The sequence below is a fragment of the Tachysurus fulvidraco genome, chromosome 24 (assembly GCF_022655615.1).
Source record: "Tachysurus fulvidraco isolate hzauxx_2018 chromosome 24, HZAU_PFXX_2.0, whole genome shotgun sequence".
Taxonomy (NCBI): Eukaryota; Metazoa; Chordata; class Actinopteri; order Siluriformes; family Bagridae; genus Tachysurus; species Tachysurus fulvidraco.
In genome coordinates, this window is record NC_062541.1 from 2,603,056 (window position 1) to 2,630,066 (window position 27,011).

Here is a 27,011-nt window from a genome sequence, read left to right on the forward strand (position 1 = left end):
GAGCCAACAGCAGAGACGTCGAGCTAACGATTGACCAATGACCGCGAACAAGTGAGGCTCGTGATCCAATCAGAACGCGCGTTTGCTGTCACATGACTCTTGTCGCTCCGAACGCCTACTTCCGTACACAATGAGTAGTTTGAGTAGTTTTGACTATTTTGTCTTCGCACGTTTATAGTTTTCTGAATCCAGACAAACGATCATGAAGGTTTTGAGGCTGTCGATACATCCAGCCTCAGTGGCTTACTGCATGACTACACTCGGCTCCAGCATGATGAACAGCATGTTTAGTTTTTATTACGTCAAACTCTTCCTGAACAAATACAACATATCAGAGGGAGATTTCCACAAATCTCAGGTGAGACACTTCACCTGCATCCACCTGCTACATCATCATCATCATCATCATCATCATCATGCACTGCTTCTTCTGCTTCTTCTTCTTCTTCTTCTGCTTCTTCTTCTTCTTCTTCTGCTTCTTCTGCTTCTTCTTCTGCTTCTCCTCAGTCCTCACATCACTGCCTGTAAGCCATCAAAACGTAAAAATAATAATAATAATAATAAAAAATCCGGCTTATTTTGTCCTTTATATTTCGCACAACTCTATAATAATAATAATAATAATAATAATAATAATAATAATAACAGTAAATGTCTAAGATAAATCTGCTTCAAATATAAAATTATAATATAAAGATAACATTTAAAAAATCCGGCTTATTTTGTCCTTTATTTTTCACTCAACTCTATATAAAAATCAATTAGTTAATAAATAATTGATTAATTAATTAATAATAAATGTCTAAGATATATAAATCTACTTCAAATATAAAAAAATTATATATAATAAAATATTATAATATATAATATATAATAAAAATATAAAGATAATTTAAAAATATTATTATTATTATTATTAATATTATTATTTTGTCTGTTATATTTCACTCAACTCTCTATAAAAATTAATTAAGGAAAACCTGGAGAGGTGGAGGTTTGAGCTGGAGAGAAGAGAAATGAAAGTCAGTCGTGGTAAGACTGAGTACATGTGTGTGAATGAAAGGGAGGGAAGTGGAACAGTAAGGTTACAGGGTGAAGAGGTGAAGAAGGTACAGGAGTTTAAGTACTTAGGGTCAACAGTCCAGAGTAATGGAGAGAGTGGGAAAGAGGTAAAGAAGCGAGTGCAGGCAGGTTGGAGTGGGTGGAGAAAGGTGTCAGGAGTTCTGTGTGATAGGAAAATATCAGCAAGAAACAAGAGGAAGGTGTACAGGACAGTGGTGAGACCGGCCATGCGGTACGGTTTAGAGACAGTGTCACTGAAGAAGAGACAGGAGACTATGGAGACTTCCCCAGACTTCACAGATTTGTACAGGGACGCTAGGACACAGGACAGGTTGACATTTGAAAAATTCCCGATACGTTTTCTTACATTTCCCACTTTTATAGATTTCAGAAAAGTCTGGAAAAATATCCAAAGTATGGAAAATAAGAAATGGATATTTTTCCTGGACCTTTTTTCGAGATCCCCGTTTCCGATATTTCAGACATTTAGATTTTAAAATTATTGAAATTTTGAAACTGTGGAGAAATCCGGGATAGTCTTTAGTCTAAATAATGCAGGAATCCTGTAGAATATTCCCAGTGCTTCTTCCTGTCTCGAGGTTATAATCCACTTCTCGTCTTTGCTCAGGTGGTCTATATGATCTGGAACGCGCTGAACGACCCGCTCTTCGGATACCTGCAGGACAACTCTCGCGTTCCCTGCTGCTCTCAGCGCCGGATGTCCATCCTGTATGGCGCTCCCTTCTACAGCCTGGCTTTTCTGCTCGCCTGGTTCCCGTGGCGATCGTACGAGGCGGGCGACTGGATGAGCGGCATGCACCTTGTCGTCACGCTGTGTGCCTTTGACGGCATGCTGACCTTTGTGCTCCTGGCCCAGTGCGCCCTGTTCGCCGAGATCTCGGAGAACCACCAGATCCGGCTGAGGCTCATCAAGTACAACCAGGTGGCGTCTCTTATCGGCTCGTCCAGTGTGCTGTTCTGCGGCCTCATCTCCCAAAACATGGATGACTTCTTTGCCTTCCAGGTCTTCTCCGTGTTGGTAGCACTGCTAGGATGCGCCTGCATGGTCTACACGGGCTTCTACAGCGAGAGCCGCTTTGACACGAAGGTCACGGAGGCCAGCTCGCATCAGCCTCCTATGTCGTTCGCCGCCGTGTCAACCATGACCAAGCAGATCCTCACCAATCGTGACTTCCAGCTGTTTGTGATCATGAACTTCTTCCAGGTTTTCCTCTTGGCCTTCTTTAGCAACTTTGCTATGATCTTCGCGGACCACCTCATCCCACCAGACGTCCTGCCGTCCCTGGCCAAGAGCCTCATGTACGGAGCCGGATTTATCTGCCCCCAGGTGCCGTCTTTTAATGCAACTCAGTAATTAGTGAAATTCCAACGTTACGATATTACGTCGGAACGAACGAGTCTAGAGATCCGTATAATTACAGCTGAAATCATTTAGAAGAGCAGAGCGGCTAAACGTTGAATACTGAGTACTGACAATGGGGGGGGGGGTGTTTAATCAAAGAGTCAATGAAAAGAACCATGTTTTACTCTCACTAATCTTCACTCACGGCGTGTGTGTGTGTGTGTGTGTGTGTGTGTAGTTACTGGTGTTGTGCAGTCAGAATCTGCTGCATGTGTTGGGGTATTACCGCATCGTCCTCTTCACATTTGCTGTGGAAGCAGGAGGTGCAATGATGATGCTGCTGCTCGGCGCCGAACACTACTACTGTCTCGCTCTGTTCATCACCATCAGCATGTAAACACACACACACACACACACACACACACACACACTCATCTCACTCTGTTCATCACCGTCAACATGTAAACACACACACGCACACACACACAAACACACACACACACTCATCTCACTCTGTTCATAACTGTTAACATGTACACTCACACACAATGTTCATGTTGACTGTGTGTTCATTACCTTCAACAAACACACACGTGCTTACTCTTACTCTCTCTCTCTCTCTCTCTCTCTCTCTCTCTCTTATTCTCTCTCTCTCTTACTCTCTCTTTCTCCTTCTGAACATCACACACTTTACAAACCTGCAATAAACCTGCTGTGAATAGAAACATCTTCAGCTGTTGTGTACACTGTTTTATATCTCACTCTCACTCGCTCTCTCTCTCTCTCTCTCTCTCTCTCTCTCTCTCTCTCTCTCTCTCTCTCTCTCTCTCTCTCTCTCTCTCTCTCTCTCTCTCTCTCTCTCTCTCTCTCTCATCATGTTGTAGGATTTTGGTCCACGCCTCTTTCAGCCTCTTTAACCTGCCGCTAGCTGACATCATCGACTCTGACCTGGAGAAGTACAAGCGCAGGTAAGCCGCCAGACATCTGGAAGCTGATTGGTCAGAATCCTCTAGAACAGCAGCTCTGTTCAGTAACACTGTGCACTGTGAGTGTTTATACATTTCGCTTCCTTGCCGTTCCTATAGCGACGGCTGGTTTACGGAGACTGTGTATCGAGCGCTCCGTGGAAGCAGAGACTTGTTTTGAGGACAATAAATTCTATAGAGGAGAAATATGTTTTTTATAGGAACATAAATATAAGCATCATGATCTTAGGTGGTGTTCTTATATTTATTCAGAAGTTTTTAGATTTCTCTAAAGCTTCCTCTAAGACATCTGTCATTAAAAGCTCTATACAAATAAAATTAAATTGATTTGATTTGATTATATTTGTTGTTTGATTGCATTGAATTCAACATGACCTAAAGTTAATATGTGATTTGTTGTTGTTGTCATTATCACATTGTGCTTATTAGGACACCTGATACACACCCTGATTATACACACTGGATAATGTGTGTGAGAGCGAGCGTGTGTGAGACAGTGTGTGTGTGTGTGTGTGAGAGTGTGTAATTGTGTGTAGTTACTGGTGTTACTGGTGTTACTGGTATGTCAAGTCAAGAAGCTTGTTGTTTGTATGTGTGTGTCTGTGTGTTTGTGTGAGTGTGTGTGTATATATGTATGTTTATGTGTGTGTGTGTATATGTGTGTGTATGTATGTGTATGTGTGTGTGTATGTATGCGTATGTGTGTGTTTGTGTGTGTATTTGTGTATATGTGTGTGTGTGTGTGTATGGATGTGTGTGTGTGTGTGCATATGTGTGCATGTGTGTGTGTGCGTGCATGTGTGTGTATGTGTGTGTGTTTGTGTGTGTGTTTGTGTATATGTGTGTGTGTGTACTGTATATATGTGTGTGTGTACTGTATATGTATGTGTGTGTACTGTGTATGTGTGTGTACTGTATATGTGTGTGTACTGTATATGTGTGTGTACTGTGTATGTGTGTGTGTACTGTATATGTGTGTGTACTGTATATGTGTGTGTACTGTGTATGTGTGTGTGTACTGTATATGTGTGTGTGTACTGTATGTGTATGTGTGTGTACTGTGTATGTGTGTGTACTGTATATGTGTGTGTACTGTATATGTGTGTGTACTGTATATGTTTGTGTGTACTGTGTATGTGTGTGTGTACTGTATATGTGTGTGTGTACTGTATGTGTGTGTGTACTGTATATGTGTGTGTGCTGTATATGTGTGTGGTGTGTGTGTGTACTGTATATGTGTGTGGTTTGTGTGTACTGTATATGTGTGTGGTCTGTGTACTGTATATGTGTGTGTGTACTGTATATGTGTGTGGTGTGTGTGGGGTGTGTGTGTGTGTGTGTACTGTGTATGTGTGGTGTGTGTGTGTACTGTGTATGTGTGTGGGGTGTGTGTATGTGTGTGGGGTGTGTGTGTGTATACTGTATATGTGTGTGTGTACTGTATATGTGTGTGGTGTGTGTGGGGTGTGTGTGTGTGTGTGTGTGTGTGTGTGTGTACTGTGTATGTGTGGTGTGTGTGTGTACTGTGTATGTGTGTGGGGTGTGTGTGTGTGTGTGTACTGTATATGTGTGGTAGCTGCTTGGACTCCCTTTGATGTCCCTATTTGATTCTGTATATTTTATTTATTTATGATTGTAGTTTGTGAGCATGGGAACACAATGGGAATGAAAGCCATGATTGTGACCATCACAGCAGTGTATTTACAGTATTTACACCTGAGGAGGGTTTAAAAGGGAGTGAACAGGGTGTGGCAGGGATTTAAATCTAAAGGTCATTAGAAGTAGTTTAGTAAATGACACGATGTGCCACACCTGATAGTCATGTAGGTTCCTCACATGGTGCTTACAGATAAATCTAAATCTCCCTGAATGTCATTATTATATTAAACACATTACATTTCACTGTTTTTTATACTCTGTCATTCCTTCCTTTCTCCAGCTCTCCGCTTTCATCGATGGTTTTCGGGACCAACGCTCTCTTCACCAAACCCGCACAGTCTTTAGCGCCCATGCTGGTGGTCTCCATTTTAAACCAGTATGGCTACGAGGAGATGAAGGTTGGGAATGTGAAAGATCAGAGGTAAAGGTCGTAAATATTCTGATTAAAAAAATGAAAAGGAATTTGTTATGTGAAGTGAAGACGTTATTCCTGTTCCTGGAATTCCTGTTCTTCCTGTTTTTTCTCTTTCATCTGGTCTGAGACACAGAGGCCACGCCTCCTTTAATCTTTCACCTGGTCTGACACAGAGGCCACGCCTCCTTTAATCTTTCACCTGGTCTGAGACAAATAGGCCACGCCTCCTTCACTCTTTCACTTGGTCTGAGACACACAGGCCACGCCTCCTTTAATCTTTCACTTGGTCTGAGACACAGAGGCCACGCCTCCTGTACTCTAACTTGGTCTGAGACACAGAGGCCACGCCTCCTTCACTTGGTCTGAGACACATAGGCCACGCCTCCTTTAATCTTTCACTTGGTCTGAGACACAGAGGCCACGCCTCCTTTACTCTTTAACTTGGTCTGAGACACAGAGGCCACGCCTCCTTTAATCTTTCACTTGGTCTGAGACACAGAGGCCACGCCTCCTTTACTCTTTCACTTGGTCTGAGACACAGAGGCCACGCCTCCTTTACTCTTTCACTTGGTCTGAGACACAGAGGCCACACCTCCTTTAATCTTTCACATGGTCTGAGACACAGAGGCCACGCCTCCTTCACTTGGTCTGAGACACAGAGGCCACGCCTCCTTTAATCTTTCACTTGGTCTGAGACACAGAGGCCACGCCTCCTTTACTCTTTAACTTGGTCTGAGACACAGAGGCCACGCCTCCTTTAATCTTTCACTTGGTCTGAGACACAGAGGCCACGCCTCCTTTAATCTTTCACTTGGTCTGAGACACAGATGCCACGCCTCCTTTAATCTTTCACTTGGTCTGAGACACAGAGGCCACACCTCCTTCACTCTTTCACTTGGTCTGAGACACAGAGGCCACACCTCCTTCACTCTTTCACTTGGTCTGAGACACAGAGGCCACACCTCCTTTACTCTTTCACTTGGTCTGAGACACAGAGGCCACGCCTCCTTTAGTCTTTCACCTTGTCTGACACAGAGGCCACGCCTCCTTTAATCTTTCACTTGGTTTGAGACACAGAGGCCACGCCTCCTTTAATCTTTCACTTGGTCTGAGACACAGAGGCCACGCCTCCTTTAATCTTTCACTTGGTCTGAGACACAGAGGCCACGCCTCCTTTACTCTTTCACTTGGTCTGAGACACAGAGGCCACGCCTCCTTTAATCTTTCACTTGGTCTGAGACACAGAGGCCACGCCTCCTTTACTCTTTCATTTGGTCTGAGACACAGAGGCCACGCCTCCTTCACTCTTTCACTTGGTCTGAGACACAGAGGCCACACCTCCTTCACTCTTTCACTTGGTCTGAGACACAGAGGCCACACCTCCTTTACTCTTTCACTTGGTCTGAGACACAGAGGCCACGCCTCCTTTAGTTTTTCACCTTGTCTGACACAGAGGCCACGCCTCCTTTAATCTTTCATTTGGTCTGAGACACAGAGGCCACGCCTCCTTCACTCTTTCACTTGGTCTGAGACACAGAGGCCACACCTCCTTCACTCTTTCACTTGGTCTGAGACACAGAGGCCACACCTCCTTCACTCTTTCACTTGGTCTGAGACACAGAGGCCACACCTCCTTCACTCTTTCACTTGGTCTGAGACACAGAGGCCACACCTCCTTCACTCTTTCACTTGGTCTGAGACACAGAGGCCACACCTCCTTCACTCTTTCACTTGGTCTGAGACACAGAGGCCACGCCTCCTTCACTCTTTCATTTGGTCTGAGACACAGAGGCCACGCCTCCTTCACTCTTTCACTTGGTCTGAGACACAGAGGCCACACCTCCTTCACTCTTTCACTTGGTCTGAGACACAGAGGCCACACCTCCTTCACTCTTTCACACTCCCTCCCCCACCTTTAAAATCTGGTATAAAGGCACTATCTGATGTGTCATTTGTAACCTAAAGTCAGGTTACTGTCCTGTTGGGTTTCCACTTTTGCAGTTCGGTGCATTTGGCTTTGCTACTTCACTTCTTGCTGTGTGTTTTAATGTGTGTGTCCAAGGTTTATTCACCACCAGCATTCGCAGGATAGGCTACAAATCCCCTGCAGCCGTGCCTACTGTAGTGGGAGTCACAGGGGCCAGACCTCCATCATGTGATTTCAATTAGTGAAGATGAACGTGTGAATGTTTGTAGTTGTAAACTGGGCAAGATTCATGAACTTAAAAGGAAACAGAGGGAGTGACACCTGGTGTTCTGTACAGCTACATAAACAATGCTCTCTCTCTCTCCCTCTCTCTCTCTCCACCTTCTCCCTCTCCCTTTCTCCCTCTCTCTCGCCCCCTCCTTCTCCCTCTCTCTCCCTCCCTCTCTTTCTCCCCCTCTTTCTCTCTCTCCCTCTCTTTCTCTCTCTTTTTCTCCCCCCCTCTTTCTCTCCACCCCTCTTTCTCTCTCTATTTCTCTCTCTCCCTCTTCCCCCCCCCCCCCCCTCTCCTCACAGTGCCCTGGAGACGCTCCACAGCACGATGTTCTACCTGATCTGCTTGGTGCCGCTGTTCGTCACCTCTCTGCAGTTTCTCATCTGGAAGCCCTTCTCCATCAGAGAGAGTCACACGATTGACTCAAAGTACATAGAGGGATGATTTCACCAAGAGCCACCGACCTTTCCATCAATATAATTTCATCAGTATAATTTAATAGTTTTCTTTTAGGACGTATTTTTTAAAATATACAGGTTTGGGGGGAATTTTGTATTTGATCTTATTAGTACTAGGATTTTGAAATACTACTGAAACACTATTACTGATACACTTGAAAATGGCAGATGTTTCTCATCCATGTGGTGATGTTTATAAGACAAAAAAACCAAAATGTGACTTTTATTCTATTGGTGGTGGTACAGGAGGTCTCGAGAAGATGTGGATGTGGCATAAGGGATGTGGAATGAGGGATGACTAGTGTTAATTAATGTAATGTCTAGCGGTGCCAATCATTTTAAAACCAAGGTTTTTTTGCGGGTAATGCTAATGTCATGTTCTGGGATTCGGTAAAAATTAAAATTCCTGAAACACAGACAAAATATTACAACTATGACAAACGTTTTAAATATCATTTAAAAAAAAAATTAAGGCCAATTTTTCACAGGATATAATAAATTATTGATTGATATATATAAATATTAGCATTTTCAGGTAGGATATATAACAGAAAGACAACGAACAAACAAAGCAACCATAATCCAGTCCAAACAGAAATATTAATAATCTGTATCTGGGCTCCATTACATAAAGGGGGCCAATACTTTTGGAGATCGATTATTAAAAGAGGTGACCCAAATCTGACTGGAGTTATGATCATGTGACCATCTACGTTACTATGTTAAAGTCATTACATTAATATCAGCTAGTCCAAGAGTGTATTGACAGGTGCAATATATTTACCTGTTTTTCTCTTTTTAAATAGAAGGTAAAATGTGGTGTTACATCATCACTGATGTCCTAAAAACACAACAGTAATAATGACGTTGCAGGATCTTCTAATAAATATAGAAATAAAAACAACCAAACAAAAAATCCACCAAATTATACCAATTTGCACTCCATTGCATCAAGGGTGCCAATACTTTTGGAATTGAATTGTAAAATGAGTTGATTGGATCTAGGGTCATATCAAATCATAAAAAAGGGAAAAAATGTTATCTTTTATTAGTGGAAGAGAAAAAAAAATACTTTTGAAGACTTTCCTCGTGCGCACGTTGTTCAGTGCCAGTCACTTGTATGTCAGTTACCAGCTGATAGTTAGCCACGCCCACAAAAGTCCATAAAAGGCAAACAGGCAGCTGAAACCCGTCAAGATTCTATAGGGTAATAAAGTGCCCCCTGGCTGTACATGCGCACAAGTCATTTGTCTTTTGTAGGGGTGGTTAACATTGTTAGCTATATACTGTACTGTATAGTCTTATATACTGCTAAAACTAGCAGTCACTTTGTATTTCTACTAGTTCTGTTCTCAAATTAGCAAAGAGAGCTAATTGTACCGCATTCTCTTTTAGAGGGTGCCATTACTTTTGTTCCGCCTGAACGGAACGTCTTATTTTTGTTTTAATTTATGAATTTAAAAATAAATTCATACCTGTATTGAGTTTACGAGGTATGAATTTAAAAATAAATTCATACCTGTATTGAGTTTACGAGGCCCGACATATTTTCTGTACAATTCTTTTCTGGGAATAAAAGGTTTACTCCATTTGTGTAACAAACTCATGATTATGGTGATTTTTAAAAACACAACAAATTTTGTTCATTTCTATGAAGATTATAAGTATCTATATAACCAGATTAGTCGTATCTAAGGTCCACTGTTACCACTCTGAAGTCCCCTGGTGCTTTATTCCTTTTATACCACAGCACATTGCCGACGATGACTGTTAAGATTACTGTAAGAAAGACACGTTTTATATATATACATATATATATATATATATATATATATAATTGCTGTTAGTGGGACACTCACATCAACACCACTGTAAAAACTTTTACACCCTGCTCAGGGTATGTGGTAGCCTAGTGGTTAAGGTGCTGGGCTACCGATCAGAAGATTGTGAGTTCGATTTCTATATCCACCAAGCTGCCACTGCTGGGCCCCTGAGCAAGGCCCTTAACCCTGAGTTGTATATAAATGAGATAAAAATGTAAGTCGCTCTGGATAATTGCATCTTTAAAATGCTGTAAATATAAATGTATAAACAGCCCAACAAAGGATGTACTACCTTAGCCAGTTGAGGAAGTTTAAGTTGCCACAGGAGCTGCTGAAACACTTCTACTCAGCCGTCATCCAGTCTGTTCTGTGATCATTAACTGTTTGGCTCAGCCACAAAATCAGACAACGGTTCGGACTGCTTAGAGGATTCTTGGTGTTCCCATACAAACCCTTTAAGAACTGTATACAGGGCTGTCAAGTGTCACGCATTGAGAGTAACAGTCACTCATTTGGGTCTTTTCTCACGCTCCCGCCATACATCGTATTTCTCATGCAGAAAAACTTTTTGACTATTTATCATATATTTGATATTCCGCAGCGCCAAAAATGTATCAGTCCGCACCTCTGTCTCTGTGGAACCGGACATGAATCAAGCGTGTCTCCCCTGGAGTTCTTAGTTGAGCCTGACACTTATCAGCCAATCAAAAAAAAGAGGCTACACCTTCTGATTGGTAGCCCAACACCTTAACCACTAGGCTACCACATCCCACACGAGGTTAATTGTCCAACAGACAATCAACCTCATGAACAGTCAAACGTTCCAGCATTACGCAATAACAATGTGCAATAACTTTACATTTAATTGTTACCATTAACTTTACATTTAATTGTTACCACCTCATGCGAGCACCTGGTGGCCAGGTCTTGCCCCACGGGGCCCGGCCGGGCTCAGCCCGAAAGAGCGATGTGGGGCCGATCTCCTGTGGGCCCACCACCTGCAGGAGAAACCGTAAGGGGCCAATAATAAGGGTGCAATGTGGATTGGGTTGCAGTCAAAGGCGGGGTCCTCGGCGACCCAATCCCCAGACACAGAATCTGGCACTAGGGACATGGAATGTCACCTCGCTGGGGGGGAAGGAGCCTGAGCTGGTGCGGGAGGTTGAGAGATACCGACAAGATATAGCTGGGCTCACCTCCACACACAGCTCGGGCTCTGGAATCCAACTCCTTGAGAGAGGCTGGACTCTCTACTACTCTGGAGTTGCCCATGGTGAGAGGCGGCGGGGTGGTGTGGGCTTGCTCATAGCCCCCCAGCTCAGCAACCGTGTGTTGGAGTTCACCCCGGTGAACGAGAGGGTCGTTTCCCTGTGCCTTCGGGTCGGGGCTAGGTCTCTCATGGTTATTTGTGCTTATGGGCCGAATGGCAGTGTAGAGTACCCGACCTTCTTGACGTGTCTGGAAGGGGTGCTGGAAAGTGCTCCGACCGGGGACTCCATCGTTCTACTGGGGGACTTCAACGCTCATGTGGGCAGTGACAGTGACACCTGGAGGGGCGTGATTGGGAGGAACAGCCCCCCCCCCCCGACCTGAACCCGAGCGGTGTTCTGTTATTTGACTTATGTGCTAGTCACAGTTTGTCCATAACGAACACCATGTTCAAGCATAAGGGAGTCCATCAGTACACATGGTACCAGTACACCCTAGGTCGGAAGTCGATGATCGACTTTGTGGTTGTTTCATCTGACCTCCGGCCATATGTCTTGGACACTTGGGTGAAGAGAGTGGCGGAGCTGTCAACTGATCACCACCTGGTGGTGAGTTGGATCCGATGGTGGGGGAGGAAGTTGGACAGACTTGGCAGACCCAAACGTACTGTGAGGGTCTGCTGGGAACGTTTGACAGAGTCTCCGATCAGAGAGATCTTCAACTCCCACCTCCGGCAGAGCTTCAACCAGATCCCGAGGGAGGCTGGAGACATTGAGTCCGAGTGGCCGTAAGGTCTCTGGTGCCTGTCATGGTGGCAATCCCCGAACCCGGTGGTGGACCCCGAAAGTAAGGGATGCCGTCAAACTGAAGAAGGAGTCCTATCGAGCCTTGTTGGCTCGGGGGACTCCGGAGGCAGCTGATAGGTACCAAAGGGCCAAGCGAGCTTCAGCCCGGGTGGTTACGGAGGCAAAAACTCGGGTCTGGGAGGAGTTCGGTGAGGCCATGAAGAAGGACTATCGGTTGGCCTCGAAGAAATTCTGGCAAACCGTCCGGCGCCTCAGGAGGGGGAAGCAGTGCCCTGCTCACACTGTTTACAGTGGGAGTGAGAATCTGCTGACTTCGACTGGGGACATCCTTAAACGGTGGAAGGAATACTTCGAGGTTCTCCTCAACCCCACCAACCTGTCTTCCACTGAGGAAGCAGAGGGCGGGGGCTCAGTTGTGAACTCGTCGATTCCCCAAGCTGAGGTCACTGAGGTAGTTGAGAAGCTCCTCAGTGGCAAGGCACCGGAGGTGGATGAGATCCGCCCTGAGTACCTCAAGTCTCTGGATGTTGTGGGGCTGTCTTGGTTGACACGCCTCTGCAACATCGCGTGGAGGTTGGGGACAGTGCCTCTGGACTGGCAGACTGGGGTGGTGGTCCCTCTGTTTAAGAAGGGGGACCGGAGGGTGTGTTCCAACTACAGGGGGATCACACTTCTCAGCCTCCCCGGAAAAGTCTATGCCAGGGTACTGGAGAGGAGAATTCGGCCGATAGTCGAACCTCGGATTCAGGAGGAACAATGCGGGTTTCGTCCCGGTCGTGGAACACTGGACCATCTCTATACCCTCGCCAGTTTGCTTGAGGGTTCATGGGAGTTTGCCCAACCAGTTCACATGTGTTTTGTGGATCTGGAGAAGGCTTTCGACTGTGTCCCTCGTGGTGACCTGTGGAGGGTGCTCTGGGAGTATGGGGTCCGGGGCCCTCTGTTAAGGGCTGTCCGGTCCCTATATGACGGAGCAGGAGTTTGGTTTGCATTGCCGGCAGTAAGTCAAACTTGTTCCCGGTGCATGTTGGACTCCGGCAGGGCTGCCCTTTGTCACCGGTCCTGTTCATTACTTATATGGACAGGATTTCTAGGCGCAGTATGGGGCCGGAGGGAGTCCGGTTTGGGGACCACAGGATTTCGTCTCTGCTTTTTGCGGATGATGTTGTCCTGCTGGCTTCCTCAAACCAGGACCTTCAGCGTGCACTGGGACGGTTTGCAGCCAAGTGTGAAGCGGCGGGGATGAGAATCAGCACCTCCAAGTCCGAGGCCATGGTTCTCAGTCGGAAAAGGGTGGCTTGCCCCCTTCAGGTTTGCGGAGAGCTCCTGCCTCAAGTGGAGGAGTTTAAGTATCTTGGAGGATGGAGCGGGAGATCGACAGGCGGATTGGTGTATCTTCTGCAGTGATGTGGTCGATATACCGATCTGTTGTGGTGAAGAAATAGCTGAGCCACAAGGCGAAGCTCTCTATTTACCGGTCAATCTATGTTCCTACCCTTACCTTTGGTCATGAGCTTTGGGTCATGACCGAAAGGACGACATCCAGGATACAGGCGGCCGAAATGAGTTTCCTCCGCAGGGTGGCTGGGCGCTCCCTTAGAGATAGGGTGAGGAGCTCGGTCACTCGGGAGGAGCTCAGAGTAGAGCCGCTGCTCCTCCACATCGAGAGGAGTCAGCTGAGGTGGCTCGGGCATCTGTTTCGGATGCCTCCTGGACGCCTCCCTGGGTAGGTGTTCCGGGCATGTCCAACCGGGAGGAGGCCCCGGGGAAGACCTAGGAGACGCTGGAGGGACTATGTCTCTCGGCTGGCCTGGGAACGCCTCGGTATTCCCCCGGAAGAGCTGGAGGAAATGTCTGGGGAGAGGGAAGTCTGGGCATCCCTGATTAGACTGCTGCCCCCGCGACCCGGCCCCGGATAAGCAGTAGAAGATGGGTGGATGTTACCACCTCCATCCTAGTACATTCCTGCATCTCATTCTATTCCATTCCATTCTACCATCTATAGGCACAACTGTACCTACTATTTATTTGTTTGTTTGTTTGTTTTTGCCTATTTGCATTTACATGAGTATTTTTATTTTTTATTTTTTTATTCTCATTTTATTTTTATCGCCTGTGTGTCATCGTGGTTTCCGTGGGCTGAAAACGGATGACACTAAAACGGATTCTTTTTAGGATTCGGATTCGGATTCGAATTTGCAGCTAAAAATATCAGATCCTCTATTATATAAAATTAATCAACACCTTCTGACCAATCACGATGCAGAATTCACCAGCGCCACAGTAATTACTGCTCTGACGTCGAGTCTTTTATTTTTGAAATTCAAGGTGGCTTAAATCTTCCAGTCGGCCATCTTTCAAATTGTTAGCGCTCTGAGTTACAGTGTTGAGCTAATTTGTTTAAATAATGTAAATAAATAGATATACATATATACACTAAATCTATTATTTATATGTATTCATTTAATTTAGTTTTATTGTAAGATTTTACACAAAAATATTTTTATTCACTAATCTGTGCCTTTAGTGTTGTCGCAATCTGTGGTAATGTTCCTGAAATCAGTAAGTCCTGCTAGCTAACAGCTAAGCTAATGCTAAGCTAATGGTAAGCTAATGCTAACTCCGTTGATTATAGTTAGTTTTTTTTTTTTTTTTTTTTGCTTTTTTTTTAAAGGCCTCGGTGAGCAGAACAGCTCCAAACTATTAATTATTCAATTTCACATATTTAAATATGTGAAATTGTGATTTAATTGTGAAATATGTGATTTATTTTATTATTGACATTGAAAATTATTTAAAACTATTTTTAATGCACATTTTTTTCTGTATTTTTATATATATATGTATACATATGTATATATGTATACATATATATACATATGTATACATATATATATACACACACACACGTTTTTAGCTACCTGAGAACTAGCAGTTTGTCTTTAATAAATAGAGAATATTCATTTAGTTTAAAGCGATTTTAAAAAAATATATTTTAATTTAAATGACTTTAGCAGATGAGATTTTGTTTATAAAATATTGATAACATTGTGAACCCTTTTTTTAGGGTTTTAAATATCCTAAAGGCACCAAAACAAGGCATGTTTTTGTTTGAATAATGAATGAATTAATGCACATTTATTTGTTTATTTATTTATTTATTCATTCATTCATTCATTCAATGTTTCAGGTGTGTTCGTGTTGCCTCTCATGTGGTGCCACACTGGGCTGCTTCTTCAAAGGATGCCCGGATAAATACCACTTCCCCTGCGCTCGCCAGGCTGGTAAGCTTCTTTTTCTTTCTTCATACTGAAGAATCAAATATTGAATCTTCACCTTAAGAATCAAATCGACTCCGATTCAGTCGTAACATCAGATATCGAACTGTCACCTTAAATATAGGCTTAAATCAGCTACCATGTCAGCATGAACGGAAATAGACGATTCACTGTGGTGACTCCTAACAGGAAAATCTGAAAGTAGGAGAAGAACGTATCAGCATGAAATTATCCAACCGCGAATCGAGTCAGATCCAGTATCCTCAAATTGATTCCTTAAGAGTCAAATCAAGTCAGATTTAACGGTACTGTCGAATATCCAATCATTAATATATATATGATCTTAAATATCGAATCAAATCAGATTCAGAGGTATCGTGAAATATCGAATCATTACCTTAGCGATCTAAACAAATCGAATCAGATTCAGGCTCTTTATCAAAGATTAAATCTTTACCCTTTAGAATCAGAATCGATTCATCCTTAGTGGTATAATCAAATATCAAAATGTGAAGATTTGATTTGAGTCATTAGCTGAAGAACGGTATCGGTTTTGGTGGCGTCATGCGATAACGTCACATGACTGAACCAGATACGAGTGTCAAACCTTCCGCCACTAAACGAACAGATTAGTTCTCATTTTCACCTGGAAATTTCCAGATAGCAGCTGAGATTTACAGTAACACAGGTTTACAGGTTTCTGTCTCACGTACACGTTACACACTGGAGATAGAAGTGAGGTTGAAAAACAAACTCTAAACCTAGGAGAGAAGCTGGTACAAGTGTTGGTACACGTGTGTGTGTGTGTGTGTGTGTGTGTGTGTGTGTGTGTGTGTGTGTGTGTGTGTGTGTGTGTGTGTGTGTGTGTGAACATCATATCACCCGTCTTGCTTGTCTTGTGTGTGGAAATAAAAATGTGAACAAACAAATCAGATTCCACTGGTATTTAATCTAAAAAAAAAACAAACAATAAAGACAGATTCTAGACTTTAGTCTTTATAAGGTCCGAGACTTGAGAGCCCACATTATGACCTTCGGTGTCAAGATTACAAACATCGTCATGACTGAACTTGGTGATAAAAATGTGAACTAACAACCAGAAATAAGACATCCTTAAAAATATTATTAGTATTATTTAGTGTGCACTGTGAATATAAACAAATACAAGAGAATGGTATTAAACCAACCCTAATAGACTGTAAACTGTAGAATTTTTATCATTCATTCTAATTTTAATGTGCTGTAATAATTTAACGAGTAAGAAATAAAACAACATTTCCGTCCCCCGATAATCCGACGTTTTATTCCTCTTGTACCACAGCTGCTTTACAACTATTACAATTTTACACTGACTAACAAACAAAACATTTAAACATCTCTGTGTGAATAATATTCGTTTTCTTTGTTTTAAAACTTATTCTAATTTTGTTGCGTACACAAGCATTACAAATTTGAAAATGACATTACAAACGGGATTATATTAAGCCGACGCTATAGAAAGAACTGACGTATGAATTTAAACCTGTAATTTGTGGTGATAATGATAATAATAATAATGATAATAATAAAAATGATAAATAATAATAAATAGTATTATAATAATAATGATCATGATAATAAAAATGATAATAATAATACTACTAATAATAATAATTATTATTATTGATAAAAATTCTAATAATAAATGACAATGATAATAATAACAATAATAACGATAATTATGCTGATGATAATAATAATAATAATTACAATAATAACGATAATTATGCTGATAATAATAATAATAATAATAATAATAATAATAATAATAATAATAATAAATAATAATAATAAATGATAAAGATAATTATTATTATTAATAAAAAATTATTAAACAACTTCTGAACCAATAAAAATACTTCTTCAGGGCTGTGGTGTAAAATCGAATAATAAATCTCACTCCTATTCAAATAAACACATACGATCAATGCGTAAGTTACGTGCAATTTTAAACGGTTGCTACGCTCGTGACCTTCCCCTGACGCCGTTGCCTAGGAACCGTCATGGCAGCGTTCCAATGCGCATACTAGCGCACTAACGAGCACGTGAGAATAGTATTGGTCCTGCAGAGGCGTCCTGCTCTCACACACTGTTTAGTACGCAAGTATGCGCCTTTATATCCCGTTCACAACCTTCACTGCAGTGAGAATGCGTGCTAGTTTATAATCTGCATAGATTTAAGCCCATAAAATCATAATTATATTATACAACATCATGCATCTAAACCGGAAGTTGTCTCACTATATAGAAACTATATAATAATAAACATTCCAAATGTCTAAGATATATGAATCTACTCAAAATATAAAAAATATAATTTAAAAAATATATTTAAAAAACAGCTTATTTTGTCCGTTATATTTCACATAAAAAATAAAAAACAATAACAATAATAATAAAACAGAATGTAGAAGTATAAGAAGGAGGTATAACATCAGGAGATAGATAAGTGTAAGAAGTATTTATGTAAGATAAGTGTCTATGTAAAAGGTTTTAGTGTAATAATGTATAATAATATTGATGTATTTAGGACATAATGGTTCATTAAAGACGTCTGAGTGATTAGTAATAAATGTGATGTGTAATAAGAATGATATTTGATGACTGATTATAATGTGATGAGTGATTAGTAAAAAGAATGATCAGTGATGAGTGATGAGTAATAAATGTGATGGGTGATAAATGTGATTAGTGATGAGTGATTAGTAATACATGTGATGACTAATAAGAATGATCAGTGATGAGTGATGCATGTGATGAGTAATAAATATGATGAGTGATTAGTAATATGAGTGATGCATGTGATGAGTGATTAGTAATACATGTGATTAATAAATGTGATGAGTAGAGCTAGAGTGGTACATTTCCTAAAGAAAATGTGAATGTGCTTGCACGTGGCAATTTCCCCTCATCGTGCTGAGTGTTTTGATATGTCACATGTCCGCGTTGTGCTAATTTTTTTATTTCGCTAATTTTGGGGGCGGGGCTACACATGACGTCAGTTCCCCTCATCGTGCTGAGTGTTTTGATATGACATGTCCAATTCACTGGTGTCTGCTGCCCTCTGTTGGATGTTAGCACATCTACAGAGAGAATTAAGAATTCCCCATTCAAGTCTATAGGGACAAAAACACCCCTTGAGCTTCCGTACCGGGAATTCCGGAATTCCGATCGCTTATAAAAATCATAGCACACCTCTCCTCAATGAGCCGGTCGATTTGACACCTCATCCATGGGTCTAGGACAAGAGCTGCGGGACAATTTACGCGCCGAAAGTGTCCGGAGCTTTGGTTCCCTCCTGCTGAACCAAAGCTCCTGCTCATTAAAATCCTCCTCCACGATCACATCCGCGAGCATTTTTACACCTTTTACAAAACAAACACTGAGCTCTATTAAGTCTTCCGTCACTCGCGGAACACGTTCTACATCGGGTCACTTTGTAAGCTGTTGTCAATATGAAGAAAAAATCCCAACACGCCCGGCGGCGTCGTTCTGCATCTGCGGCAACGTGGCAAACTCCATAGCAGGACGAAAATACGCGCCGCGTCCCAAATCACCTTCTCGGCCACTAAGTAGTGCACTTTAAATACCTCGGCGTGCACTGCAGAGCGCGCGCACTAGTAGGAAACATCGCGCGGATTGAAGTCGAGCCAACGATTGACTAATGACCGCTAACAAGTGAGGCTCGTGATCCAATCAGAACGCGCGTTTGCTGTCACATGACTCTTGTCGCTCCGAACGCCTACTTCCGTACACAATGAGTAGTTTGAGTAGTTTTGACTATTTTGTCTTCGCACGTTTATAGTTTTCTGAATCCAGACAAACGATCATGAAGGTTTTGAGGCTGTCGATACATCCAGCCTCAGTGGCTTACTGCATGACTACACTCGGCTCCAGCATGATGAACAGCATGTTTAGTTTTTATTACGTCAAACTCTTCCTGAACAAATACAACATATCAGAGGGAGATTTCCACAAATCTCAGGTGAGACACTTCACCTGCATCCACCTGCTACATCATCATCATCATCATCATCATCATCATCATGCACTGCTTCTTCTGCTTCTTCTTCTTCTTCTTCTTCTTCTTCTGCTTCTCCTCAGTCCTCACATCACTGCCTGTAAGCCATCAAAACGTAAAAATAATAATAATAATAAAAAAATCCGGCTTATTTTGTCCTTTATATTTCACACAACTCTATAATAATAATAATAATAATAATAATAATAATAATAATAACAGTAAATGTCTACGATATATAAATCTGCCTCAAATATAAAATTATAATATAAAGATAATATAAAAAAAATCCGGCTTATTTTGTCCTTTATATTTCTATATATACAAAATTTCTATATTTCTCTATATAAAAATTAATTCATCAATAAATAATTGATTAATTAATTGATAATAAATGTCTAAGATATATAAATCTACTTCAAATATAATATATAATAAAATATTATAATATATAAAAATATAATATAAATATAATATTTTAAAAAATAATAATTATTATTTATATTATTATTATTTTGTCCGTTATATTTCACTCAACTCTTTATAAAACTAATTAATTAATTAATGATAAATGTCTAAGATATATACATCTACTTCAAATATAAAAATATAATATAAAAATAAATCTGGCTTATTTTGTCCTTTATATTTCACTCAACTTTATATAAAAATTAATTAATCAATAAATAATTGATTAATTAATTAATAATAAATGTCTAAAATATATAAATCTACTTCAAATATAAAAATATAATATATAATAAAATATATACAGTTTAGAGACAGTGTCACTGAAGAAGAGACAGGAGACTATGGAGACTTCCCCAGACTTCACAGATTTGTACAGGGACGCTAGGACACAGGACAGGTCGACATTTGAAAAATTCCGATACGTTTTCTTACATTTCACACTTTTATAAAATTCAGAAAAGTCTGGAAAAATATCCAAAGTATGGAAAGTAAGAAATGGATATTTTTCCTGGACCTTTTTTCGAGATCCCCGTTTCCGATATTTCCGACATTTAGATTTTAAAATTTTGAAACTGTGGAGAAATCCGGGATAGTCTTTAGTCTAAATAATGCAGGAATCCTGTAGAATATTCCCAGTGCTTCTTCCTGTCTCGAGGTTATAATCCACTTCTCGTCTTTGCTCAGGTGGTCTATATGATCTGGAACGCGCTGAACGACCCGCTCTTCGGATACCTGCAGGACAACTCTCGCGTTCCCTGCTGCTCTCAGCGCCGGATGTCCATCCTGTATGGTGCTCCCTTCTACAGCCTGGCTTTTCTGCTCGCCTGGTTCCCGTGGCGATCGTACGAGGCGGGCGACTGGATGAGCGGCATTCACCTTGTCGTCACGCTGTGTGCCTTTGACAGCATGCTGACATTCGTGCTCCTGGCCCAGTGCGCCCTGTTCGCCGAGATCTCGGAGAACCACCAGATCCGGCTGAGGCTCATCAAGTACAACCAGGTGGCGTCTCTTATCGGCTCGTCCAGCGTGCTGTTCTGCGGCCTCGTCTCCCAAAACATGGACGACTTCTTTGCCTTCCAGGTCTTCTCCGTGTTGGTAGCACTGCTAGGATGCGCCTGCATGGTCTACACGGGCTTCTACAGCGAGAGCCGCTTTGACACGAAGGTCACGGAGGCCAGCTCGCATCAGCCTCCTATGTCGTTCGCCGCCGTGTCAACCATGACCAAGCAGATCCTCACCAATCGTGACTTCCAGCTGTTTGTGATCATGAACTTCTTCCAGGTTTTCCTCTTGACCTTCTTTAGCAACTTTGCCATGATCTTCGTGGACCACCTCTTCCCACCAGACGTCCTGCCGTCCCTGGCCAAGAGCCTCATGTACGGAGCCGGATTTATCTGCCCCAAGGTGCCGTCTTTTAATGCAACTCAGTAATTAGTGAAATTCCAACGTTACGATATTACGTCGGAGCGGAACGGCGTGAGGATGGACGAAAGATGGACAGACAGACAGACTGGAAAAGAGACAGCAAGGAAGAAAACAAAATGTTTAATCAAAGAATCAATGAAAAGAACCATGTTTTACTCTCACTAATCTTCACTCACGGCGTGTGTGTGTGTGTGTGTGTGTGTAGTTACTGGTGTTGTGCAGTCAGAATCTGCTGCATGTGTTGGGGTATTACCGCATCATGCTCATCACATTTGCTGTGGAAGCAGGAGGTGCAATGATGATGCTGCTGCTCGGCGCCGGACACTACTACTGTCTCGCTCTGTTCATCACCATCAGCATGTAAACACACACACACACACACACACACACACACACACTCATCTCACTCTGTTCATCACCGTCAGCATATACACACACACTCATCTCACTCACACTCACCCACAATGTTCATGTTGTACACTGTTTTATATCTCTCACTCACTCTCTCTCTCTCTCTCTCTCTCTCTCTCTCTCTCTCTCATCATGTTGTAGTATTTTGGTCCACACCTCTGTCAGCCTCTTTAACCTGCCGCTAGCTGACATCATCGACTCTGACCTGCAGAAGTACAAGCGCAGGTAAGCCGCCAGACATCTGGAAGCTGATTGGTCAGAATCCTCTAGAACAGCAGCTCTGTTCAGTAACACTGTGCACTGTGAGTGTTTATACATTTCGCTTCCTTGCCGTTCCTATAGCGACGGCTGGTTTACGGAGACTGTGTATCGAGCGCTCCGTGGAAGCAGAGACTTGTTTTGTGGACAATAAATTCTATAGAGGAGAAATATGTTTTTTATAGGAACATAAATATAAGCATCATGATCTTAGGTGTCGTTCTTATATTTATTCAGAAGTTTTTAGATTTCTCTAAAGCTTCCTCTAAGACATCCGTCATTAAAAGCTCTATACAAATAAAATTAAATTGATTTGATTTGATTATATTTGTTGTTTGATTGCATTGAATTCAACATGACCTAAAGTTAATAAATGATTTGTTGTTGTTGTCATTATCACATTGTGCTTATTAGGACACCTGATACACACCCTGATTATACACACTGGATAATGTGTGTGAGAGCGAGCGTGTGTGAGACAGTGTGTGTGTGTGTGTGTGAGAGTGTGTAATTGTGTGTAGTTACTGGTCTTACTTGTATGTCAAGTCAAGAATCTTGTTGTGTGTATGTGTGTGTTTGTGTGTGTGTGTATATATATGTATGTTTATGTGTGGATATGTGTGTATGTATGTGTGTGTGTATGCATTTTTGTGTGTTTATATGTGTGTGTATTTGTGTGTGTGTGTGTGTGTGTGTACTGTATGTGTGTGTGTGTGTGTGTGTGTGTGTGTGTACTGTATGTGTGTGTGTGTGTGTCCTGTATGTGTGTGTGTGTGTGTGTGTACTGTATATGTGTGGTAGCTGCTTGGACTCCCTTTGATGTCCCTATTTGATTCTGTATATTTTATTTATTTATGATTGTAGTTTGTGAGCATGGGAACACAATGGGAATGAAAGCCATGATTGTGACCATCACAGCAGTGTATTTACAGTATTTACACCTGAGGAGGGTTTAAAAGGGAGTGAACAGGGTGTGGCAGGGATTTAAATCTAAAGGTCATTAGAAGTAGTTTAGTAAATGACACGATGTGCCACACCTGATAGTCATGTAGGTTCCTCACATGGTGCTTACAGATAAATCTAAATCTCCCTGAATGTCATTATTATATTAAACACATTACATTTCACTGTTTTTTATACTCTGTCATTCCTTCCTTTCTCCAGCTCTCCGCTTTCATCGATGGTTTTCGGGACCAACGCTCTCTTCACCAAACCCGCACAGTCTTTAGCGCCCATGCTGGTGGTCTCCATTTTAAACCAGTATGGCTACGAGGAGATGAAGGTTGGGAATGTGAAAGATCAGAGGTAAAGGTCATAAATATTCTGATTAAAAAAATTAAAAGGAATTTGTTATGTGAAGTGAAGACGTTATTCCTGTTCTGGAATTCCTGTTCTTCCTGTTTTTTCTCTTTCATCTGGTCTGAGACACAGAGGCCACGCCTCCTTTAATATGGGGTCAGAATTGTTTCGTTATTCTGAATAAATGAAATTCACAAATAAATAAAATGGGATTTGAAAATAAAAAAAATATTTAGAAATTGTATTTATTTGCGAATTGCTTCCTGCTCATTTGTGGATTGCGTTCTGTGCAATTGTGGATTTGAAACATTTCTAACGTCAAGACGTGCACAAGAATCCACAAATAGGTGACTCCGCCCACCGTCTACTCCAGCCAATCACGTTCTGATTTACTCGCGCTTCACACCACCACTGGACCCATTGATGATGCTGAGATCGTTTCCAAAGAAAGCAGAATTGAACTAACCCTTAGTGCTGCTACAATCCATACAGGGTTACCAGATTGGGCTCGAATCTGCGACAAATGTTTTTTATTTGTTTTTTTTAATCGTATTTTGCAGTACATATTACACTGTGATAGTGCGAGTAAATCAGAACGTGATTGGTTTGAGGTAGACCGTGCCACGATTGGTCAGCGCCACGAGACCGTTGTCCGATTGGCTGGAGTAGACGGTGGGCGGAGTCACCTATTTGTGGATTCTTGTGCACGTCTTGACGTTAGAAATGTTTCAAATCCACAAATGCACAGAACACGATTCACAAATGAGCAGGAAGCAATTCGCAAATAAATACAATTTATAAATATTTTTTTTATTTGCAAATCCCATTTTATATATTTTTGAATTTCATTTCTTTTTGTGAAATTTGTAAAAATATTTGTGAAACTCTTTATATTTATTTGTGGATCATAGTGTATTTATTCAGAATAACGAAACAATTCTGACCCCATATTTAATCTTTCACCTGGTCTGACACAGAGGCCACGCCTCCTTTACTCTTTCATTTGGTCTGAGACACATAGGCCACGCCTCCTTTAATCTTTCACTTGGTCTGAGACACAGAGGCCACGCCTCCTTTACTCTTTCACTTGGTCTGAGACACAGAGGCCACGCCTCCTTTACTCTTTCACTTGGTCTGAGACACAGAGGCCACGCCTCCTTTACTCTTTCACTTGGTCTGAGACACAGAGGCCACGCCTCCTTCACTCTTTCACACTCCCTCCCCCACCTTTAAAATCTGGTATAAAGGCACTATCTGATGTGTCATTTGTAACCTAAAGTCAGGTTACTGTCCTGTTGGGTTTCCACTTTTGCAGTTCGGTGCATTTGGCTTTGCTACTTCACTTCTTGCTGTGTGTTTTAATGTGTGTGTCCAAGGTTTATTCACCACCAGCATTCGCAGGATAGGCTACAAATCCCCTGCAGCCGTGCCTACTGTAGTGGGAGTCACAGGGGCCAGACCTCCATCATGTGAATTCAATTAGTGAAGATGAACGTGTGAATGTTTGTAGTTGTAAACTGGGCAAGATTCATGAACTTAAAAGGAAACGGAGGGAGTGACACCTGGTGTTCTAGAGGTGTACTGTACAGCTACATAAACAATGCTCTCTCTCTCTCCCTCTCCCTCCCTCTCCCTCCTTCCCCCCTCTCTCCCACCCTCTCTTTCTCTCCCCCTCTTTCTCTTTCTCTCTCCCTCCCTCTCTCTCTTTCTCTCTCTCTCTCTCTCTCTCCCTCTCTCTCTTTTTCTCCCCCTCTTTCTCTCTCCCTCCCTCTCTTTCTCCCCCCCCTCTCCCCCCCCCCTCTCCTCACAGTGCCCTGGAGACGCTCCACAGCACGATGTTCTACCTGATCTGCTTGGTGCCGCTGTTCGTCGCCTCTCTGCAGTTTCTCATCTGGAAGCCCTTCTCCATCAGAGAGAGTCACGTGATCGATTCAAAGTACATAGAGGGATGATTTCATGAAGAACCACCGACCATTCCATCAATATAATTTCATCAGTGTAGTTTTCTTTCAGGACGTATTTTTTAAAATATACAGGTTTTTTAATTAGTACTAGGATTTTGAAATACTACTGAAACACTATTACTGATACACTTGAAAATGGCAGATGTTTCTCATCCATGTGGTGATGTTTATAAGACAAAAAAAACCCAAAATGTGACTTTTATTCTATTGGTGGTGGTACAGGAGGTCTCGAGAAGATGTGGATGTGGCATGAGGGATGTCTAGTGTTAATTCTAGCTGTGCCAATCATTTTAAATCCAGGGTTTTTTGCGGGGAATGCTAATGTCATGTTCTAGGATTCGGTAAAAATGAAAATTAATGAAACACAGACAAAATATTATTATTATGACAATCGTTTTAATAATAATAAAAAAAACGAAACACAAAGTCTCTTCATATTAAAGAAGAGGCCAGTTTTTCACAGGTTATAATAATATATTCATCGATATGTGTTAAATATTAACATTTTCAGGTATTATATATAACAGAAAGACAACGAACAAACAAAGCAACCATAATCCAGTCCAAACAGAAATATTAATAATCTGTATCTGGGCTCCATTACATAAAGGGGGCCAATACTTTTGGAGATCGATTATTAAAAGAGGTGACCCAAATCTGACTGGAATTATGATCATGTGACCATCTATGTTACTATGTTAAAGTCATTACATTAAAATCAGCACTTTTGAAGACTTTCCTCGTGCGCACGTTGTTCAGTGCCAGTCACTTGTATGCCAGTTACCAGCTGATAGTTAGCCACGCCCACAAAAGTCCATAAAAGGCAAACAGGCAGCTGAAACCCGTCAAGATTCTATAGGGTAATAAAGTGCCCCCTGGCTGTACATGCGCACAAGTCATTTGTCTTTTGTAGGGGTGGTTAACATTGTTAGCTATATACTGTACTGTATAGTCTTATATACTGCTAAAACTAGGAGTCGCTTTGTGTTTCTACTAGTTTTGTTCTCAAATTAGCAAAGAGAGCTAATTGTACTGCATTCTCTTTTAGAGGGTGCCATTACTTTTGTTCCGCCTGAACGGAACGTCTTATTTTTGTTTTAATTTATGAATTTAAAAATAAATTCATACCTGTATTGAGTTTACGAGGGCCAACATATTTTCTGTACAATTCTTTTCTGGGAATAAAAGGTTTACTCCATTTGTGTAACAAACTCGTGATTATGGTGATTTTTAAAAACACCACAAATTTTGTTCATTTCTATGAAGATTATAAATATCTGTATGACTAGATTAGACGTATCTGAGGTCCACTGTTACCACTCTGAAGTTGATTTATTTTCCTCTAACGACACGTCCCCTGGTGATTTATTCCTTTTATACCACAGCACATTGCCGACGATGACTGTTAAGATTACTGTAAGAAAGACACGTTTTTATCTATATATAAAAACGTGTATATATATATATATATATATATTTACTGTTAAGAGAGAAGAGAGAGGCTTCTGGTTCTAGCTTATCTGAAAGACTTTACTGGACCCTCTGTTGAGCAAACTGGCGTGTGGATGATGCAATAAACTTGGGACTGCATTACATCCTGCAACACCTGGATAAATCAGGGACTTATTTGAGGTGAGGATCCTATTTGTAGCCTTCAGTTTGGCCTTTAACACCATCATTCAACACTCCTCCAGACCAGTAGCAGTGAGTGAGACTGGGGAAAGGTTGTGTTCTCTTCCCACTGCTCTTCTCCCGGTACACCACCGTCTGCACCTCTAATGACCCCTCTGTCAAGCTCCTGAAGTATGTGGCCGACACTACAGTCATCGTCCTCATCTTCCAGGACCCGAAGTGGGACACTCACAT

The 27,011-nt window shown here is 41.8% G+C and overlaps 2 protein-coding genes across 2 annotated transcripts; both read left to right on the top strand.

The window, feature by feature from the left end:
• Positions 1-8: 8 nt before the first annotated feature.
• mfsd13al (major facilitator superfamily domain containing 13a-like) lies at positions 9-9,743 on the top strand. Its single transcript, XM_027176527.2, has 6 exons — positions 9-358; positions 1,691-2,410; positions 2,664-2,818; positions 3,310-3,393; positions 5,351-5,491; positions 7,986-9,743. Exons 1-6 carry the CDS (start codon positions 203-205, stop codon positions 8,125-8,127), a joined length of 1,398 nt encoding a protein of 465 aa, XP_027032328.1. The 5' UTR covers positions 9-202; the 3' UTR covers positions 8,128-9,743.
• Positions 9,744-18,974: 9,231 nt separating this feature from the next.
• On the top strand, positions 18,975-26,343 carry LOC113661967 (transmembrane protein 180-like). Its single transcript, XM_047808310.1, has 6 exons — positions 18,975-19,281; positions 20,473-21,192; positions 21,419-21,573; positions 21,766-21,849; positions 23,047-23,187; positions 24,992-26,343. The coding sequence occupies exons 1-6, from the start codon at positions 19,126-19,128 to the stop codon at positions 25,131-25,133; spliced, it is 1,398 nt and encodes a 465-aa protein (XP_047664266.1). The 5' UTR covers positions 18,975-19,125; the 3' UTR covers positions 25,134-26,343.
• The last annotated feature ends 668 nt before the right edge of the window (positions 26,344-27,011 follow it).